This window comes from Strix aluco, chromosome 26, assembly GCF_031877795.1.
Source record: "Strix aluco isolate bStrAlu1 chromosome 26, bStrAlu1.hap1, whole genome shotgun sequence".
NCBI classification, from domain to species: Eukaryota; Metazoa; Chordata; class Aves; order Strigiformes; family Strigidae; genus Strix; species Strix aluco.
Genome location: NC_133956.1, coordinates 3,188,618 through 3,204,316, shown reverse-complemented (window position 1 = coordinate 3,204,316; position 15,699 = coordinate 3,188,618). Strand labels below are relative to the sequence as shown.

General features: G+C 55.6%; 1 protein-coding gene across 1 annotated transcript; it reads left to right on the top strand.

Annotated features, from left to right (window-relative positions):
• The first annotated feature begins 5,035 nt into the window (after positions 1 to 5,035).
• On the top strand, positions 5,036 to 14,398 carry HEYL (hes related family bHLH transcription factor with YRPW motif like). Its single transcript, XM_074850963.1, has 5 exons — positions 5,036 to 5,436; positions 9,122 to 9,188; positions 9,644 to 9,727; positions 10,203 to 10,284; positions 11,751 to 14,398. Exons 1-5 carry the CDS (start codon positions 5,357 to 5,359, stop codon positions 12,416 to 12,418), a joined length of 981 nt encoding a protein of 326 aa, XP_074707064.1. The 5' UTR covers positions 5,036 to 5,356; the 3' UTR covers positions 12,419 to 14,398.
• The last annotated feature ends 1,301 nt before the right edge of the window (positions 14,399 to 15,699 follow it).

The window sequence follows — 15,699 nt, the reverse complement described above, 5'->3', positions numbered from 1 at the left end:
AGCTAGAACCAGGGCTGTGCGCAGAAGAACATTTTACAACAGAAAGCAATTAACCGAATAAAGCCCTTTTTAAAATCCAGTAATTAAAAACAGTCCCTCCCCCTTGTTTTCCTTTTAAGCTGAAAGTTGCTGTTTACTCATTTGCTTTACAAAGTGTGCCTTGTTGTGGCTTCAGAAGAAATGAAAGTTTGAAGTGGTTAGAGAAGAAAGGCTTTGGGGCTGGTGCGTTCCAGGCAGGGCGGAGGGGCAGGGGCTCTCCAGCCCGGCTTGTTTGTATTTGTTCTTGTCTACTCACAAGATCGCTAAACACACATTTAACAAGTGGTGAAACTGTCTACCAGCCTGATCTCTCCCAGGGTTCATGAGAAGAGGCCTGGCACATTAGCATTGCTGGGGGAAGGGGAGGGGGAGAACAGGCCTTTTGAAGGGTTGGTGTTTTGGGGCTGAGCGAGGGAAGGGCTCCTTGTGCAGGCCAAGTCACAAACAAAGGCATTGTGTTCCCCGGAGCCCTGGGGACTGGCCCCGGGGGAAGGCCAGGGCCTCGCTTCACCAGCCGCGGGTTTTCCCATCCCAGCTCCTCTGGTTGCTTTAGCACGGGTGCAGCCTTAAGGCCACCCGTGTCCTTCCAGCGTCCAGAGACAGGAGCAGGGCTGGCACCTCCGGGGTCAGTTCACTGCCCCTGACAGCCGAGAGCCAAGTTGCCCACCGCAGCATGGAGGGCTGCAGCGTTCGTGCAGACCATCCCGTACTGCAGCAGCTCGCCTTGTCCGCATCGCCCTCTCTAGATCTAAAACTTGGGAGAGGACAGTGAGTTTCTGGGACCTCTCTGTGTAGCCACAGGGGAGCCCTAACCTCGGTTTGGGCTCCTAGATGAGCCAGTAACCCCGGCTGTCAGCAGGGCTGGTGCAATATTAATTATCACTCATCGCTGCTTCTCTGTAAAGTGAGTGCCCAGTGTATTAGTATCATTATGGGTGGGGAAACTGAGGCATATCAAGGGCAGTCAGGACTGAAACGCTGGCGTCATCTGACGCTAACTGTTGGGATGCTCTGCCGATTCTGGAGCAGGAAGGCGATCCTGTCCCTGGCCGTCCTCCAGCCCCGCTGACCTGGGGACGCAGTGACAGAGCCACCTTATGCCTGGCACTCACGACTGCAGGTCCCGGCCCTGCTGTGGGCACAAGCTCAGGGGGAAAAGCACCATTTTATGGGGCAGAAGCTCTTGCAGAGACAGCAGCACCTCCACAGTGCCCCAGCCGTGGCAGGTGCAGCCTCCCGGTGCCCCATCCCGCGGAGTTTGCACGGCTGCCCAAGCCAAGCCGCATTCCTGGCTGCGGCGGCAGGGCCGGGCGCAGACCCGCCGCAGGGCAATAGGCGTGAGGACACAGCCAGCCGTGCCAGGGCGGCCAGGGTAGCGCCGAGTTTCAGTCGGGCCCCGAGCAGATACAGGATCTGCCCTGTCCCTGCCTGGGGAAGGGTGAGGCCATGGGTTTGTGGGAAAATGTTGTTTTTCCCTCCCCTGGACTGCCCCTAGCAGTCGGCTGGGCCGGCTCTGAATTGCGTGGGCCGGGGAAGTTGGGGGGGAGTTAACAATTGTAGTGCCTCTGGCTTGGAGCGCAGCCACGGCAAACAATCCTCTCCTGGCTGTGCTCCAGATCTGACAAAACATGGAGGTGATATCGTATTCGTACCTACATGCTTTCATCCCAAATCACCTCCCAAAAGCCCTGCATGATTCTCCCGTCTGTGATGAATCCCTCTGCTTAGCCACAGAACAAGACAGCCTGTCCACAGCGCTGCAGCCAGGAATCCCGTCCAGCATCCCTGCGAGGCCTCTGCTTTTGAAATTACAGCTGTGGATCTGGCAGCCAGTGGTGGGACCTGAGGTTAGGAGGTGATGTTGACTGAAGACGTGCGGACAGGGCATTCCAGGCATGCACGGGGTTAAATCAGAGGTGTCAGTTCACGGGGAGGTAACAGATACGTCCTGCTCTTCGCTGCCTCTGGCTTTCCAGAAGCGTTTGCCCTCCCTCCCACATTCCAGCTGCTGCAGCTTTTCACAGCTGGCCGCTCTCCGGGGACATTTCCCAGAGCTGAGCAGGAGGGAGGGGAGGGAGCAGCCCTGGTCCCAGCACAGGAGGGGGGCTGGTGGCTGGGCTGGCTGTCACCCCCCCCAGGGAACCTCAGGCTGGAGCCCTTCACCCCCAAGAGCGGGCTGGCACAGGCAAACCTGGGCAATCCCAGGTCCCTGGCAGGGATCCACCCTCAGCCCTGGCCCGGAGAGTTTTTCCTGCTGCAGAGAAGGGACATCAATCTTTGCAGCTCACTTATTCCTTGGCCTCCGAAACAGGGGAGCCAATTAGTGCTGGGTGTGATGGATGGCTTAGCCCCGTCCTCGTGACACCCATCCTCTGGAAACGGCTCCGACCACGCAGAGGCACAGCCAGCCGTAGCAGGGGACGGCTCTCACCAGCCTCCGGAGTCCCAGAGGGTCTCACCGGGGTCCCAGGGACGGGGACAGGCACTGCAGCAATGCTTGCTGAGCTCCCAGAGATCGTGCAGGATGGGAACCAGCCCTGAACGCTGGGCCAGGGTTGATAATTCAGGGCTTGGGAAGAGATTTCCTCTAGTAATTCCCTGGCTTGGCCGTGGCAAAGCCCGTAGCTCTCTGGGGAAGAGCAGACCGGCTCTGGGAAGAGGTTGGTCACCCACTGTTTGTGGCTCTGCGCTTGGGGCCAGGCTTTGCCACCGCACGAAAGTGTCCCGTGGGAACAGCTTGCACGGACGCTCCACGAGAGGCCAACAGGCGGCAGAAACCCCATTTCTGCAGCTGGACCCCACCTCCCCCTCACCGGCATCACCCCTTGCCCACAGCCGGGTAGGTCTGTCCACTCTCTCCTGCGAGACGTGGACGATGCTTTCTGAAACCTGGCTTCCCTCGCACGCAGCTAAACCCATTTAATCCTTCCCTGTCGTCTCCATTGAAGCGACCTGTGAGGGGTCTCAGCACCGTCTCGGCTTCAGCTGCTGCACAGCTCAGCTAATCCTGGGGTGGCTCAGATGGCCCTCGCAATCCCCCAGGCTCGCTGGGGGCGATTATAAACGACTCTCCAGGAGCACAGGCTGGAAAACGGATCCAATTACAGGAGAAGTGGGTTTCAGGGCCCCTGCTCTGTTCATAATGAAGTGTAATCCTAGAAAAACATGTTGCCAATTACACTTCAATTGAACCCAGATAATGATGCTTAGACAAGGCCCAGAAAAGATGGAGTCTGGACAGTGAATTCCTTTCTAATGGGGAAGAAAAGTGTTCCTCCGTGGCAGGTCTGGGCTCCGCTTGGTTCAGGCTCGTTGTGACATGAGCAAGAGCCTGAAATAACCAATCTCTGGATCCCATTTAAATGGTTTTATCAGTGGAAAGAGTATTAATCTCTCAAAAACACATGTTTATGAGAAGTTTAGTTTGGAGATGTATGTATTTTTAACTGAAATCACTTTGGAAAGGGAGGAGGAGTGGGTCTCAGAACTGCTAAAATAACACGTTTCTAATTCTTCTGGTTCAAAGTGACTTTTCATTTTGAAAAGTAAGCTAATAACAGCTCGGTTTCTTGACCACTTTTTATAGTGAAAATTAAAACAAAACATCAAAATTATAGAAACAAAGTGCTATAACCTAAAGCAAATGTTTTATTCTCATTTTGGGGGGGTTTACAAACACTTCTGAAACATCAGCTTTCCCCTCCAACACAGGTTCAGGTCTCTCTTGTTTTACTTCGGGAGGGAGGACGGTGCGGTTCAGTCCCGAAAACGGGTCGCGGGGGCCGTGCCTGGCTCAGCCCCGGCGAGCTGGGCTGGGGCACGTGTGGGTGAAGGGCAGGCGGGAGCTGGCATTTGGCTTTTACGGGTGCTGCCTGCGCGGTGCTGGGGGATCGCAGCCATCTCGGGGTTGGCGGGTGCAGTGCGGGTGAGCTGGCAGAGATGGCTGAGGCAGATAGGGAGCACCCGACCACGCGGCCTCCGTGCACGGGAGACGGGTGGTGGGGTGGCTGGGCTGGCCCGAGCGGTGACGGGCTGTTATCACCGCCACGGTCTTTGCAAAAAGGCTTTGGGAAACCCACGTGTTGCCAGATCTCAGCGCTGATTATTTTTTTCAAAATAAAAGGCATTATTTTTGTACTGCGAACCTCCACTTCAGCTCTCTCCCTCCTCCCCTCTCTCTCTCTCCCACACGCACACGTTTTTGCTGCCTTGGGGGATTTGAACAGCACAGGGCTCTGAAAAACAGACTCCTACCTCCTTCCCGCAAGCTCAGGGAGAGCGAGATGCTCTCTAGATGCCGGGCTGCGGGTCAAAGTTTCCAGCATTATGGAAGGAGACAAGAAAACAGCAATTCATCCTAGTGTCATAAAACCTGAAGTTGGGCTTTGGTTGGCTTGTTTTACAGGGTAGGTCTCAAATGCCCTGGCAGTGCCATGAGCTGGCACTTGAAGACACTCCAAGGCTGTGGGAGCGTGGCAGGGGGCCGAGCTCCCGGTGGGACCACCGTGGCACAGTGCCGGGGTGCCAAACCCACCCCGATGCCTCCGAGCACGGTGCCACCGCTGCCATCCCAGCCCTGGGCCGTGGCCGTTGATTAATCCCAGGCGAGGGCCCTTTGAGCGGCGTCCTCAAACAGCACCGCGCTTCGAATAAGCTGGTTTCCATCTGAATCATAAGTCTCCAAAAGTGCCTGCGCCGCTCAGAGCCGGGCAGACATGTGTGTGCGTGTGGGGCTGGATGTTGATTTTTCCCTGAAACAACTCAAGGCTTTATCAGTCCCATCTCTTTCCCACGGTTTTCTGTTGCCAGTGAGGTCACTGGTCCCTTTAAACTGGGGCTGAGGCCAATGTGCAGCGGGTGGAAGGGGGGCCGTGGGCAGAAGGGGGGGGACATGAGACGGTTCACACAGACTGTTCCTTTTACAGGAAGACTTGGGATTTCGACCAGCGAGCGGGAGGAGGCCAAGGGGGGGGGGCCCTGGGAACCTGGGAGCGCCGGCGCGGCCGCGTAATCCGTCACTCCCGGGAGATGTCTCATTAACCCATTAACCGGGGAGGTTGGGGACGTGCTGGGAGGAGAAGCGAGGGAAGAGCCGGGGGTGTGAAAGGCAGCGAGCGGGCAGGGGAGGAGCCGTGCGAGGCAGGCACCACGCTGGGGCCAGCTCCGCCGCGCAGCCCGGGGAGGGACCGCACTTCCCCGAGGACGGCGGGGAAGGACGGCGCTGGCCTCCGGGGCCACGCGTGGGGGGGCAGCTTCGTCGAGCCCATCGGCTTCTTCCCCCAGCGCCCCGCGGGGCCGCCCGGAGCCGCCTGCGAGGATGAAGCGGCTGTGCGAGGAGAGCTCGTCCGACACGGAGTCCGACGGCACCATCGACGTGGGCCGGGAGGAGGAGTACAGGTGAGCTCCCACCCGCGGGGACGGGCTCCGGTCCCACGGCGCTGCGACCGAGTCGGGGTTTGGGGTCCCTGCAGCGGGGTGAGCTCGGCATCCTGCGGGGAGAGGAGTGGGGGGTCCCCGGCTCCGGGCACGGCGTTTGCAGCGGCTCCCTGGCACCGGAGAGCACCGGGCTCCGCCACTGACCCGCCGGGAGTCCCCTGGCACCTCGCTTAACCCCTTCGGGCTGGGCTGGTCCTGCCGTGGGCCAGGACGGGGAGGGGGGTTGGTTGGATCGAGGGTGCTGGCGTCGGGACTGACCCAGCGGGGAGACCCAAGTCGCAGCACAAGTGGTAAAGCTGCGTTAGGAGCGGATGGCAATCAAGAAAATGCCTCATTAAAGCCAGTGCGTTTGCCTTCTCCTGCCGGGTGGGGAGAAGGGCAGCTCTGATCTTCCTTAGCAGGACCCCGGTTGCGCCGCACCCCGAGTTGGGGCAGTGCCCCCCCCCAGAGCAAAGGCACCGGTCAGCGGCCTGGATGCCACTGCAGTCCCAGCGATGCAAGGGCTCCTGGGGAATGTGGAAGAAACGAGGAGGTTTTGCATGAGAAACGCTTCTGCTCTGCTGATGCATTTGTAATGCACCAGCTGGGGCTTTGATCTTTATTAAAGAGGGAGCCCGTGCGGTCTGGCCAGCGAAGGCTGCCCTGCTTTAGGCGTGCACTTTCAGTATCGCAGTTCGCAGGCTCCATCCCATCGCTGCTGAGCTGCAGTTTCGGCTCTGGAGCTTTGCTGCTTGGTGAAATGGGAAAGAGCAAGGACAAGATCTCTGTGTGGTCCCCCAGGCGATGTCCTCAGGCTTCACCCCGCTCCCCCACGCTTCGGCTCTGCTGGCAAAGGGCATCCCCCGCTGCCGCTCGCGGCTGGGTTCCCATGCTGTGCCGGCCCTTCACGGGCACGCCCGGGCTCTGAGCGTGATGAAGGAAGGGCTCTGTTATTTGTTCTCATCCAAAAATCAGCTGCTTTTGAACTCTTGTTTCAGTAGCCAAGCGTCCCCCTCCCTCTGCGTCCAGCAAGGCCCCAGATGAATTAATTCCCTTTTGCTGCTTGGTATCCCGGGCGAAGTCGCCCTGGCCGGTGCCAAGCTCAGGTTCTCATGGGATTAAATTCACGAGTCTGCTTCTCACTGATACGGTCGCAGCAGAGTCGGGCTTGTCCAACACATAATGTCCTGCACAAATTCACTGATCCCTTATGCAGTTTCGAAGTGCATCAGCATTTAACCTGCCTTCGTGCTGCACGTGAAATACATCCCCCCTCTTCACAGCAGTGCAGCACACTAAGTCTATGGTACCCCGATGGATGAAAGAGAGGAATTGTCATAATACTTTATTTCAGTGAACAGTAACAATGAGTTTTTGATCTCTCTCTGGTGCTGCTAATACGTTTGTCTTCTCAAGCCAGTCGTAGGACCAGGCAGCGCTGTGATCTGGTGGTATTTGTGTACGTGTATATTGGTGCTTGTGTCACACAAACACATGGCCAAAAGAGCTGTTCCTGCCCTGACGAGCTTACAGGCCCAGGAGGGTGGGCGGCCCTGCACGGGACGCTGGCAGATCGGGTTAAATGAAACACTTCCAGGTGGGGAGCGAGGTGGAGCGCGTAGGGCAGAGGGAGGCAGTCGGGCTGTCTGGCCGGGGTTCCCAGCCCATTACCCATCGGTCGGGTGGTTTGGGCAAACCAGTTCCCCTGTACGAGGGGATGAGTCACGCCGGGTGTGAGGCTTGGTCCAGTGTGTGCTGCAAGTTTAGACTCTGGGGTCACTGCAGAAGTGCAAGATACTGCTTGGGTTTGGGGCGGTGGGTTTCTTTGCTTTCTGTTTTGAATAAACAGCCAAAGTTACGCTGTAAATTATAAAATCGAGCAAAGAGCAATGAAGAAAGTTTAATCATCAGAGAATATAGTTACGGTATCTTTTATGTGGTTCAAATCTGTCAGACATATTTTTAAAATGTATTTTGCAGTAAGCTAAGTCTTTATATCCACATCTGGAACCGTAGCTCACAAACAGCGACGCGTTCAGACAGCTCGGCAAAGAGAGTTTCAAAATTCACTGTTGCAGACTCCTTGAGTGCGTACTCCACATTCCTGCGCTGCCAGGCGAGTTCAGTGCCTACCCCCTGCACGTGTAAGAGCCCAGCGTCCGCGCACAGCCCCTTTTCACATCGTCCGTGCGTTTACGGATGCTGGCAACGCGTGTTCGTACTTGCGAAGCCAGCCAGCACCTATGCCCAGAGAAAGCCCACCCAGCAGACATTCAAATCGGGTACCTGCATGGAGATGAGTGGAGCAGTCAGTAGAAGAACGTGTTATTTCGTCTGATTGTGTAAAACCACTTCTGAAAGCACCTCACTTGGGCCTAACACGATGTATTTTTAATGGGCTGAGTTTGGTCTAGTTTTTGGCGTGCTGCGCAGACAGCACTGTCTCGGCAGAAACATCTTTAATAGACTGCTATTAAAATGCTTCATCAAACTGAAAAATATTTTGATTTGATGGGGTGAACCCAAATGCCCCTTGCCAGATTTGTATGTCTTGCGCGGTCACCGAGTCCCTGCGGAGCGCTGGGCTGGCCGGGGTTGCAGACTGCCGTCTCGCCTGCGTGTTAAACATCGCTGCACCGAGTTTCGTAAGGCGCAGAAACAGCCCCGAGCCAGTCCCGCTTTCCGGAGGGAGAAACCCCGCTTGGGGGAGGTGGAAGGTGGCCCAGCCAACCTCCCCCCGAGCAGAGGGGGTTTGCTCCAAGGAGTTTCCCACGCCCGGTTATCCATCGTTATGGAGACCTCACCGCCGCGGGGACCTAAGGATTGAACTTTGCCTCCCTGTGTGTGTTTAGTGCTGACCTTTGGTGTCTTTAGCCTCGCCCGTGCCCACCAGGCGCAGGATGGTTTGTGGGGCCCTTCTCCTTAGCCTGTCTGCCCCTGTGTCCCTTATCCCTTGAGCAGAGCTGGTCCCCGGGGCTGTCGGCCAGCAGGCAGGGTCCCTGCTCTGTCACCTCCTGCCGGGTGTCCCCCCTGCCCAGGTTCTGGCCCCTCTCTGTCTGGTTCAGGGGTGTCCGTGCGTTCAGACTATCGCAGCCCACCCCAAAAATTGTGGTTTGTGAAGCGACTCTGCAGGAAGCCCTCAGAAACCACATCAACACTGCTGTTAGCCTCACCCTGAGGAGCACCCAGCCCTTTGCTGCCGCCCTGGGTGGGAGCTCAGATACAAGCTCGTGCTATCGCAGCTCCAAGATGCAAAGACCTGCAGACAGGGCAGGCTCAGACACGAGAGCCAGGAGGTTCACACATGGAGAAAAAAAAAAAAGACCACAACTCCAGAGCTCGGATCGCTGCTTTTCCAGCCCTGTGGAGATGCCAGCATGGGCTGAGATTGGAGATGTGTGCCTTGTAGTGGATGGACAGTCTGGTGCAGAAATCTGTCCCAGGCTGGTGGGAGACTCTTGAAGGGGAGAGAGTGGGATTCGAGTCTCTGCTTGGCTCCCCGTCCCCAATTCCTGAGCTCTGTGTTGTGGGTAAAAATGAGATGGGAACCACAGAAGATATTATTCAGGGGGGGAAACTGCAGATGGCAAACGTGTGTAAAGCATATGTGCAATGGAGGTTTCTCTCCAGCTAGCGCAAGAAATGATTCCCTCTTCTTCCTTTCCAGCCATGTTTCCAGGTCTGTGTCTCCCACTACGACATCTCAGATACAAGCCAGGAAGAAGAGGAGAGGGGTGAGTCTCATCTACGTTGACCAGGGTGGCTGTGCTGTGTCTCGCTGGGGGGTCAGGCTGGGCCCGGCTCTGTGCCAGGGCTCCCCAGGACACCCCCGGTGTGTGTGGGGGTGCTGTTAGCACGTCCCTCCTGAGGGGACACCGTGCAAAATTGACTTTACACCATTTCCTGCTCCATCTCCTGCAGAACTCTCCCCACAGCCATTTTTTGTAGAGATTTGGCCTCAAATCTGGCAGAAGGGGGTGGGGAGAGGGGTGGAGGAGAGCGATTTCACCTGGGGTTATCGCCCCAGTTAGTTCCTTTGCTCAGCTTTTGCACCCAAAACATTTACTTATATGGCCCTGTTGAAAGCGCCTCTCTCAACCGTCCACAGCTGTTAATGAGGGCTTTAGACCCATGAGCTGTGGTCCTAAATGACCGTGGTTTCTTCTCTCCACTTGGAAATCTCCCGCAGATCATCGAGAAGCGGCGCCGTGACCGTATCAACAGCAGCCTCTCTGAACTGCGGCGCCTGGTGCCCACCGCCTTCGAGAAGCAGGTGTGTGAGTCCATGATTTCCACCCGTCCTCCTGCGCGGGCTGCGTTTCGGCAGCGTTAAGGGTAGAGCTCTCAGAATGAGAAAATCTGGAGCAATGATAGGTCTTTCTTATCATCATCACTTCAGGGAGTAAGTAGGTGGTGAAACCGGGTGGTAAAACAATATTAACAAATATTCAGGAGCCCTGGGGAGGATAAATTCAATCCAGAAAGTGTTTTGCAGATATGAAGATGCACGGAAATGGGGATTTTCAATTTGCATCAGGGGATCTTGGGAAGGAGCTCTGTTTTCTACTCACTTGATGTAAAAACCAGAGCCAGTGCCCTGGATGGATGTCCTGCTCCGATCCGAGCACTCCTGGGCTTCAGGAAGGTTTTGGGGAGGATGTCACTGGGCAAAACTCAGCCCCTGAGAGGCACAAAGCCCTAGACCATAAAATGATGAATTGCTCTTTTTTCCTGCTCCCAACACACAGGGGTCTTCCAAGCTGGAGAAGGCAGAAATTCTACAAATGACTGTAGATCACTTAAAAATGCTTCATGCCACGGGAGGAACAGGTAAGAACCCCTCTTATAAGCATAGCGGTGAGGTGAAGGTGAAAACCTGGAAGGAAAATTCCCCATCAGCCTCAGCAGCAAGCAGTATCTTGGTGCTGCTGTGCCTTGCTGACACCAGCCAGCACCAAAATGAACGCTACCCTGCCTGCTTCCCAAGGGAAATATTTTTTGAGGGAGGGCAGATGGACATTTCCTGCCCTGTTGTTTTTCATATGGGTCAGCATCCATTTGGCAGACCGGGGTATGTGGGACGGCAAATCCCACAGACCCGCAGGGACGGCACCGCTGTCATTGTCACACATCCCGCTAAAAGCTGCCCAGCCAGGGACGTTCTTAGTCCTGCTCAGAAATGGAGCCTGCTTCCAGAAAAACGATATTAAACTCTTTACCTCCTCCCTGGGATACATTTCCTGCAGCGGCTGGATTCTGCATGGGGACTCTGCAAATAAACAAGGCTTTTTTCCCTTTCTGTTCTTTTTTTTTTTTTTTTGTGTGTGTGTCTCTTGGTTGTTATAAGAAGAGAGAGGGAGCCCTGTGCAAAATTCAACAAAGGTCTTATTTGTACTGAGACCTCAGTACAGACCCTCTGTCCTGTTCCAGTTAACAGGATGGAGATCACAGCTCCAGTAAAGAAGCCTCTGGCTTGCTTACCACCCATTTTTGGCTTGCTGGGGACATTGCTGGCATCCAGGCTTTGGTTCAGAGCTGTAACTTGGTCTGGAACATTTGTTTAGATATTCAGTTTGACTGCACTGCAACAAAGGGCTGTATTGTCACGAGAGACCCCGTCAAGCAAAGTGGTCCAGCGCTTCACTGTGCTGTGACATTCTCTGCTTTATTGCTTATCGCCTCATGAAGCTGCAAGTAGGGAGCAGAAGCCTAAAAACCAGCTGCCGCTTGCATTTTATCTTGTTGATTTCTGTGGCTTTGAGCTTCCTTGGCCCAGCGGTTTTGGTTCTGCCACTGTCCCATGTCCTTCGGCCAGACATCTGTTTAAATGAAGTATAAAGGTGGGGACCCAGGCAGAGGAAAATGGTGCTAAGGTGTGTGCTGAGGAGACACAGCGTCCTGCTGTTCTGCAAGACCAGGGATGGTTCGTTAGCAAAGAGGGACCCAGTGCCCTTCTAGCCCACAGTCGTGTCTCCAGCAGTGATAACTGGTAGAGTCCAATAGGAAAAATTTCTTCCTGAGCACAGTTAATGAAGCCTCTTACTCGTCTCACATGCTGGAGTAAGAGGCTTCATGACCCTGGCAGTTTTATCCCGATGAGATAACCGCAGATGCTATTCTCACGCACGCAAACGTCCAGTCCTTTCGGACACCCACTTGGCTATCTGCTTCAGTAATATCACACGGCAGCAAAGTGCCTCAAGTGAAATACACTGTGCACTAGAGAGGGTAGTGAAATCAAAGCACATTCCTGAGCTCTCCATGGATTTACTGTCACCCGTGTCCTCTCCCTGCAGGCTTCTTAGATGCTCGAGCTCTGGCCGTCGATTACAGGAGCATCGGCTTCCGCGAATGTCTCACTGAAGTTGTCAGGTACCTGGGCATCCTCGAGGGCCAAAACGCCGCCGACCCCATCCGGCTGCGACTCCTCTCCCACCTGAATAATTACGTGGCAGAAATGGAGCCTTCTCCCGTGGCCACTTCCCTCCTGCCCATCCAGACGTGGCCGTGGTCCTTCCTCCACAGTGCTGCTGGCCCCGTGCAAATCCCCAGGAGGGAGGCTGCTCCCGCTCCGGTTGTTTTGACTGCATCTTCCCTGGCTTACCCAAGCCCTGCTGTGAGGCCAGCCCCGCTTCGCCGTGTCCCCAGCGACATGCTGCCGTCCCGCCGAAGCTTCCTGGCCAGCAGGATGGCCTCTTCTAGCCGGAGGGCCCGAGGCGCGGGCTCGTCCACGGCCGTAGCAGCCGTGCCCAGGATGCCGTCGCCAGCGGGCGTATTGAGAGAGGGCTCGTCCAAGAGCAGCCAAATCGCAACATTCCTCTTCTCACCAGCTTCCGCCGGCATCCCTGTTCCACCGGCTTACGCGGCGCCTCCCGCCTTGGGCACTGCCGTGCAGGGACCCGGGATCAGGGTTGGGACATCCAGGATCTGCCGCTCCTGGGCGACTGAAATCGGGGCTTTCTGACCCTCCCCTCCCCTTCGGAGACAGGAATTATTCAGCACTCATTGCCCGCAGGCCTAAGAACAAACTCAGCTGAAAAGGCATCTTTCCTGCTTTGCAGAAGCCAAGGATCCATAAAGAAAATTCTCTTTACTCTTCCCTCCCTCCTCGCAAGCCTTCCTTGCCTCACCATCACACGTCCTCTCCCTTGTGACGCCTGCAAACGTAAATCACATCCAATTCGATGCACTTGTCTGCACGCGGCTGTACTCCAGATCCTTCTGGCTACGAGGGAGGGGGCACATGCAGATCCCAACCCTGTTCCTCCTCCAGCAAACCCCTCTGCAGAGCCCAGCGTTGCTCTCCTTTGGAAAACAGCCAGCCCTGAAATACTGTCTTATTTCCTTGGGGACTCAAAGCTGCCAGAGACTTGCTCACGCCGATTCCCTGCGATGTGTCCCCCAGCTGCAGCACCTAATTTTGGTGCGGTGGGACGGACGCAGCTCACCCCCCTCCCCAGCACTGCTGGCACCCCACAAGGCAGGCTAGAGCCCCCCCAGCTCCCTTAGCGACCTGCCTGCCTGCTAATCCCCATGCTTTCCTTGCCGCATTACCAGCTTTTCCCACTTACGTGCCCTTAAGGTGGAGTGAGGCAACAGCTTAACAGAGCTCGTTCCCACAGCCGAGCTGAAACGCTGCCGTGTCTGCAGGGCCTGCGCTGGGTCCCCGCACAAACTGTGCAGGAGCAGCCGGCCAGGCCGCCTGGGTGGAGGGAGGCTTCTGCAGCCCTTGCTCCGCACCAAGGTGTGAAGAGGCAAGACGGAGGATTTCAAAGGGACGTCTGTCACGGAGGGGAAGGCTCTGATAGCCACGGTGAGAAGAAAAGGCCTTTCCCTCTGCCAGTCTCCCCGCTGGAGCCGTCTCTCCTCCATCCCCCGCTGAACAGCTGTGACTGCAGAGGGGGGCAATGGCTCAGACCAGCCTGCGTTTGAAGTGCCTCCGTCGTTCTCTCTTAGCCCTGCATCCCTCACCCTCTCCTCCCACAATGTGTCCGTTTTCTTTCTTCAGCGCCATGTTTTGGTCTCGCATTGCTCATCCCTCTCCCTGGGCCGGGACCAAAAGCCACTGAGGTTTCACTGCAGACCTCAGCAAGCTCTGGGTCTGCACTTGTTCTGATTCCCGAGAGCTTTTTCTGCCTTGGCCTGTGTGCCCCTAGGTCACTGATGCAGCAGATCTGCCTCTGCTCCTCCAGCTGTCCTCCCCTCCTCTCTTCTTTGGGCAGAAAGAACAGAAACTTGAAGCTCTCAAGCCACCGTGCTCCTGTGCCACGTCCCTAACTCCCGTGGTGGCCAGGGCAGGGTCTCCCAGTGCTCCCCCTCGTCTGAACAGCCCCCGCTCCCTGCGTCTGTGCCTTGACTTGCTGGGGTACACGTGCAGAATAGCCTGGACCCAGTTGCATGCCCACCCCAAGGAGTCTCGCCCACCTCTACAGCACTGTGACACGAAAAGAGAGAAAAGTGTGGAAAGGTCAGTGCAAAGAAAGGTAAAAAAGAGGGAGAAGATCTCTCTTGAATGGGAGAGGCTCTCCCCACGCCTCAGGTCAAATGCGCAGCCGGTTAGACTGTGTGGATGAGCTGGTGTTTTTGCGTTCCTACAGATTGTATCTGCCATGTGCATGTCAATGTATGTATCTGCTATTGTTTTGAAAGTGAGTCCCTCCCAGTTGTTTTGATGAAAGTCACCGCACTTAACACACAGAAATGCCTCCGCTACTTCTCCTCACCCTTGTCCTGAAGTGCCAGAATCAGCCAGGAACTCTCTTTTAATAAAGTCAGAGGAGGTCCTCACAGACTCCGCTTGTTCCCGCAGCTGGTCGGCACGCTAGAGCTCACAGCAAGTAGCCCGGCCTCACTTTACACTGTGCAGAGCTGTTAGATTCACGAGCTGTGACATCCAGCAAAGGTGTCAAATAAAGTCTTTCAAACCCCTGTCCTGGTTGTGAAACGTAGTGTTGATGTGAATCTTTTCTGCTAATCCAGCCTGCCTGGATGACTGCTAGGTTTGCGGCGGGTGAGCTTTAATTCCTGAAAAGCTTCAAAAAATGTAAGATGCAGGCGGTAAGGTAACGTCCCTGCTGGGTGTTTTATAGCTGCTGCTCTTGGTAACTCCAGTCCCATGACTTTTTACTTCGCAAACCAGTACGTGAGTCAAAATCATCTGGCAACGCTTGCCCTGAGATTGGTGATAATCTGTGGCTTGAGAACAAATCATTTCATTTAACTACCAGCGTCTGCAAAAATGTCAGGGAACGAATCGGGTCCAGCAGAGCCTTGCAGCCAGATGCCTCGGGCTCGCCTTGGTCTCCTGACCCTTTGCAAGCGGGACCAGAATAACCCCTGCTGCATCTTGCTGTTGGGAAACGCTTTGGACTAAACAAAGAGCCACAGCTGAGAGTTTGAGGACTGTTTTGAGGAAAGGACCAGTAAATGATCCTTCTTGTGAAAGATGCTGGGAGAATTTTCTGGGGAATGGTGGGAATTTGACTTCCTTTCCCATAACTCCTTCTCGCTCCAAAATGCCTTTCAAAACCGCCCATAAATCCCTGCCTTAAGTGCTGTGTTGGGAATTGCTGGAAGGGAGCAACTGCAGCTGTGATGGAGTAACGCAGCATCCGTCTGGAAGCCGAGAGAAACTTCAAGGGCAATAATAGGGCTATTGATGACGGGTCGTCCTGCTGGTGCCTGGGCTGCCCCGACCCGGCTGGAGGCGGCGGTGGGAGCTCAGTGCTCTGGTGTGGCCTCGGCCAGAGAGAGGAACCAAATTACCCTCCGTGGGAGGCAGGCATACAAACCAGCCCCGCGGGCTACAGTGGTAAAACAAAACAGAGACAGTGAAAAAAAAAAAAACCCACTTCCTGATCTCTGCTGATCAAACAGGAGCAGGAGCGGGTGGGAGGGCATCAGTTCAGGCCCGTGGGGTTTTCTCCCCACAGCAACATGGTGATTAGAGCGGTAGCCCGGGACTGGAGCTTCATTTTTTTTCCCAGGGTTTTCTTTAGCCTAAACGTCTCCTCTAACACATCCTGGCAACTTTTGATCTACCCTGTAGGGGAAATCCCCGAACTCTCCACGCACTCTCTTCATCCTTGTTCTTCAGGCAAAAAAACATAATGAAGAGGCCTATGGGAACGCGTGGGCTGCGTTCAGCGCGGTCCGGCTGGGGTTGCTCGGTGGCATACGGTGGTGTTAAACACCACTCCAGCTCCCAGAGCGGTGAGGCTGGAACAAAACGGGGCTGGGACGAAC